This window comes from Octodon degus, unplaced genomic scaffold, assembly GCF_000260255.1.
Source record: "Octodon degus isolate 3935 unplaced genomic scaffold, OctDeg1.0 scaffold00123, whole genome shotgun sequence".
Classification (NCBI taxonomy): domain Eukaryota; kingdom Metazoa; phylum Chordata; class Mammalia; order Rodentia; family Octodontidae; genus Octodon; species Octodon degus.
Genome location: NW_004524699.1, coordinates 3,837,724 through 3,843,169, shown reverse-complemented (window position 1 = coordinate 3,843,169; position 5,446 = coordinate 3,837,724). Strand labels below are relative to the sequence as shown.

General features: G+C 58.4%; 1 protein-coding gene across 1 annotated transcript in view; it reads right to left on the bottom strand.

Annotated features, from left to right (window-relative positions):
• Positions 1-5,018: 5,018 nt before the first annotated feature.
• The window catches only part of Ak8 (adenylate kinase 8), a 106,895-nt gene continuing 106,467 nt past the window's right edge, over positions 5,019-5,446 (bottom strand). Inside the window, exon 13 of the mRNA XM_004640554.2 lies at positions 5,019-5,318. Coding sequence (XP_004640611.1) covers positions 5,081-5,318 — 238 coding nt within the window. The 3' untranslated portion in view covers positions 5,019-5,080. The remainder of the gene's footprint in view (positions 5,319-5,446) is intronic.

Genomic DNA, 5,446 nt, shown 5'->3' with positions numbered 1-5,446 from the left:
CACTTGGTCCGCTGAGCGATCTTGCTGGCCCTTGAAATACACATTTCTAGTGGCCAGAACACTTGTCCTCCTGCATTCTCTCCATGACATTAAGTGACACAATCTCTGTCTTCCAGTCTGCAGCACTTCGTCGAGCTACTGCAGGTGAGATGCTGGCGCTGGCTGGCACTTTGCTGACCCTGGGCCTCAGGGAGAGTGGGCTGCAGTTTCCGAGGATTACCACGCTGCTGTCCCGTGGCTATTGCTAGGTGAAGTGGACATCTGGGCCCGCAGTCTGCTCCCCAGACCCAGGATTGCGGGGAAGCCTTCTGAAAGGAAATACAGGCCTGGTGGGGAAGGGCAGGCTTCGGATGTCAGGCGTCACCCCCAGAAACAGTCGCTGCGAGACCCTGTCTCAGAACATCCAAATAAAAGCATCAACTTCATAGAACTGGAGACTAGAATGGCGGTGGCAGGGGCTGGGGGAGCAGGGAATGTGGGGCTGCTGTCCGTGGTGCCAGGTGTCCGTGGCTGAGACGTGGCAGTGGCCGAGCTGTGTGGCCTAGTGACTCTGCTGTGCCCTTGCAAGCCTAGGAGCAGAGGTCTTACGTGACAAGGTGTGGCCAGGATGTGCCCTGAATCTTGTGTGTTTTAAAGTGTATTGCAGGAAGATACATTGCCCCTCTTTTTGCTTTTATAATTTTTATCTGTCTGTGTTCACAGTACACGACGATCATACTCATCCTCGGGAGTCGTACACCTCTATGTAACATCCCAGTTTACGTTGCCGTTAGAGCCTCTGAGAACGCTCCCCCTCGTGTTACACGGACTTGTGATAGATGTCCTTGCCACTTTGGGGAGCAGGTCTGGAAGTCCTTTTTCACAGATGGCTTTATGAAGTGCGATCAAAAACATGGTGAAGGGAGGGGGAGTGGGGGATGTAGTTTAGGGCACACTGCCTGCCTGGCACGCTCAAGGGCCTGAGTTGGGTTTCTGGCTCAAAACAACAAAAACATGGTGAGTGGGGCTGGGTGTGGCGTGCGTGCGTGTGTACACACACACACACCCCCCCACAGTGAGTGCTGCTGTGTCCTCATCCACCTTAATCACCGCATCTGGCATCGTGCGGCTGCTGGCTTTTCCCGAAATCAGAATGACCATGAAAAGGAAACATTTTGAATCCATTCAGGACATCGCAGCAGCCACAACAGCACAACTGGTGACCCTCAGGAGAGAGGACTCCAGAGCTGCTGCAGAAAGTGGCAAGGCCCGTGGGATGAGTGTGTTTGAAGCAAGGGGAGGGTGACAAGGGGGATTCCTGGCAATGTGCTTTTTATTGTAGTAACACTTGGAATTTTAAACGTTCACTGTGTTTTTGATCACGTCTTTCAGGCGTTCGCACCACGTCTCTTTGAAGTCAGCAGACAGCACCGCCCCCGCCCATCCTTGTGTTGTACCGCTCGCCCCGGAAGCCCACACAGCAAGCTTCCGTGCAGTCTGCTGTAGTTGGGGCTCTGCAAGGAGAACAGTGCGATTCAGGACACGCATTTTATAAGATTATTTATAATAGTCCCCCGAAGTGTCATATGCAGAAGAGCATGCAGGACCTCTGTCCACACACTGAAGACCAAATAGTCCAGCTGAAGAACTAGGGCCCGTGACAATGCCTCCCACAATCCACCTGGAGGCCCAGAGGCCAGGACAGTGTCTCATGCAGGCCTGTTTCGCAGACCTGTGCTGGGAGGCCCAGAGATCATGGCGGAAGCTAGGAAGTCTGCGCCAGCGGACGGAGGCTCTGCGCCAGAGGGTGAGGGATCTGCACTGGGGCCAGGAAGCAAGGCTCAAGGTACGCACCAGAGCTCTGCGAAAAGTAGCACAGCTGTCCTCAGTGACAGTGAGGTCCCGGGCTCCTCCAGTGATGAGGCAGGCTGAGCTCCCATCAGGAAAGCCAACGGGCAAGCTTCTCCAGGAGACTGAGCTGTGCACCCTCTTCCCCTCCGGAGCCAGGAAGCGATGCTCAAGGTGAGGACCAGGACTCCCCAAAGGGAACCGCAGCTGTCCTCGGTGACACCAAGGTCCTGAGCTCCTTGGACAACAATGAGGAGAGCCATGTTCATCAGGAGAGCCAGCGGGGCCAGCTCCTCCAGGAGGACGGCAGCTTCCTCCAGCCTCTGGCGGCGACCACCAGCTGCGCTTGCTTCCTCTGCAGCTCTGCCTCTGCTGCTGCCCGCAACAGCCCTCAGGGGGGCGCTCCAAGCTGCCCGCCAGCTGCCACTGCACCACACAGCCCCTCCGGGTAAGGGCCCAGGAAGGATTTTGTTGGAGGGAGGACAGGCTACTTGACAGCTGTGCTTCTGCTGTGTTGTTGGGATTTTTAACGTAAGAAACATCATGATAAAAACATTTATGTCTCTATTTTAAAACATATTCTATGTCCTACTTGCATTTTCGTGCCGGGAACCCTCATGTGTGCCTTACAGCTCAGCTTCTGCACCACCTTCACCTGTGCCATGGGTGCCCTCAGTGGCGGCCTAACTTGGGCTCCCTCCCACTGCTCCCCTCACCACCCCTCGATGTTGGTCCTAACCTGTGCCTGTGTCCCTGAGCCCTGACTCTGCCCAGGCAGCAGGTGGCGAGGGTACCAGCGTGCTCCACAGGCCCTGCAGGCGGGCAGAGAGGGAGGGAGGGGCTCAGGGTCTGTGGGGGACACAGAGGCCGTGGGAGGTGGACAAGTGGGCATGGGCAGGGGCCTCTGGGACCACGTGGCTCTCTCACTGCCCAGGGGAGTGGGAGGAGACCACGCAGAGGCCCGCAGGCGGGAGGGAGGTGACAACTGGTGATAGACGTGGTTGAAAATGAGCCGAGGGAGGAGCTGCGTGGTGACGGGCTTGCTGCTGCAGAGTGATCCACGGGAGCCGATCTACGGGAACCCCAGCTTGTTGCGACGGCTCTGGGGGCACCTCGGCCGGCAGAGCAGGCCCTGCCCCCAGCGTTGGCGACAGCCAGGAGCCCGAGGTGGGCGGGACCTCGGAGGCAGCTGGCGATCACGGCTGACGTCAGCCCAGTGGACTCCTCCAGGGTGCAGGTGGCCTGCAGCTGCCCTGGACGTGGGTGGTGGGGCTGCACGGAAGGCAAGGGCCCTGAGGCTGGGCCGGTCTGCACCCCTTGGGACCAGCGGGCGCCTGCTTCCCGTGAAACTGGGAAGAAGACCTCACCGGAAGTGATGAGGACTAGACGGTGGATGGTTCTCTCTCTTACTGAGCATTTCCTCTGCCCTGCTCTGCCGATTCCTTACGTGCGTATCGCCTCACTGCATCTCACAGCAGATCTAGCAGCAGTTGCAGGGGCCGGGCAGATGGCTGGCTCAGTGGAATAAGCGCTTGCCTGGCAAGCGCAAGGGCCTGAGTTCAATCCCCAGTTCTACCAAAAAAAGAAAAAAAAAAAAAAAAAAAGGGAAAAAAGCAGTTGCTGATTTGTTCTCATTTTGCTGGGAGTCAAAAAGGTTAAGTAGCTTGCTCCAGGGCAGACAGCAACAGGTGAACCCAGCAGCTGGGCCCCAGAACCCACATTCTTGGCAGGAATGCCACCTGCCTTGGCACGCTGCACTCAGCTCAGCCAAGGGGGGTGGCACAGAGAGGCCACTGCTGCATGGGGGTTGACAAGAAGGGGAGAGGAGAGCCTGGGTCACCCCCTCAGCATCCATCCACACATTTTCACCACATGAACAAGCGACCCAGGGCACCCCTGGCTGAGGACTGACACCCACACTGCGTGTCCCGTGCAAGGAGCCTGTGCACCGTGGACATGTGGTCTGGGCAGAAGGTGGCCCCGAGAAGGTGCCCATCCTTGTGTTGGGGGAGAGCTGGGGCCTGGCAGGGGCTCCCTGTGGAGTTTCAGGAGCAGGGTGAGGAGGTGGGGTGCAGGGCTGAGCTGCGGGGTAGTGGGGACGGAGCAGAAGGCCGAGTGTCTGCAGAAGTGGCCGGCGCCATGGGCCTGGCTGCAGCAGATGTGGGCTCAACCCAGCTGTGCCCAGGGCTGAAGCAGGGCAGCCCCAGCTTGGCAGGGCACAGGCAGCTGCTGGCAGGTGTGGAACCTGCCCACCGTGGCAGGTGCCAGGGAGTTTCTCTGGGTGCTCCAGGCTGACCCTAGAGGGCAGGGCCTTTGGCCATCAGGCCCAGAGGCCTGGAGCTTCCCGGAGCCCAGGGGCTGTACGGGCAGGCAGGCAGCCCAGGGGGCACCTGGAGCACGGGGTTCAGGTCCAGCCAGATCCAGGTGACCTTCGCTAAGACGTTTTCCCTGCAGCCGCAGGGTTCTCTCTCCTCTGTGGGGCGAGCACCCCATGCTGACTAGTGGAGATGTCACTAGGGGCACAGGCAATGATGTGGGGGCGGGGCGTGCACGGGGGCGACTGCTCCATCAGCCTGAGGTGGTGTCGCTGTCCCCTAGTCCCTCCTGGGCCCTGCAAGCCTTGCACTCCACAGGGACCTGCAGAAAGCAAGTCTGGAGAAACTATAAACCTGTCCTGAGCAGCCAATCCGGCAGCCGCCAGCTGCAAGAGAGATTTTAAATTTAACTTCCTGGAAATGAAGCAAAACTTACAAATCATTTGCTCAGTGGCACTGGCTGCATTTCGGGTCCCCAGCCGCAGCCTGCCACTGGTGGCTGCCCAACAGGGCAGTGCAGGAGGGCCAGGGGCACTGCTCAGAGCTCCGCTGGGCAGCAGGCTTTTGAGGCTGTGTCTGCCCGGTGCCTACTGTGTGCCGGGCACTACGCTACCTGCCAGCTGTCTTTGCACTGAGACACTGAAGCCCACAGCAATCCCAGGAGGCAGCTTCGGTCATGATTCCTGTTTTGTTCTGAGCGAAAACGAGCTTGAAGGGGCGAGCAGCTTGCCTGAGGACACATGCAGCTCTTCACTATCCTGTCACCCTCAGCTTCCCTCCTGTTCCCACAGACCCCAAAACAAGGCTACCTCCCAGGCCCTGAACCTTCAGCACACACAAGACAGTAGCCAACACTCTTTATGGTCTGATGGGGGCTTCTGGGAGGCTGGGGCAGAGAATGAGCTCTGTTCTCCAAAGCTTGCCACGTCCTCTGCCCATCAGAACATTTTCTTGGGCAAGGGGTTGATGATTCCGCTCTCTATGTACTCGAAGACTGTGTACGGGTCCTGGTCCCCGTTGATCATGATGGCCTGCTTGTAGAACTGCTCCAGCTCTGCGGAGTTCCTGTAGAACAGGTCGGTCTTCAGCTTCACCTGCTCTTCAGAATCCTTCTGGTTTTGCAGGAGGCGGGCCTGGATCTCCAGGGTGGGAGGTGGCTTGTACATGAGGTGGTACCTACAGGGCAGGTGGAAGGGAACATAGACCTTGAGCAGAGGATAGAACAGGCAGTGTGTCCTAGGCTGCCGCATCCTTGACTGAACCCAGAGACTCCCTTCCCCTCTCCCTCTCCCTCCCCTCTCCCC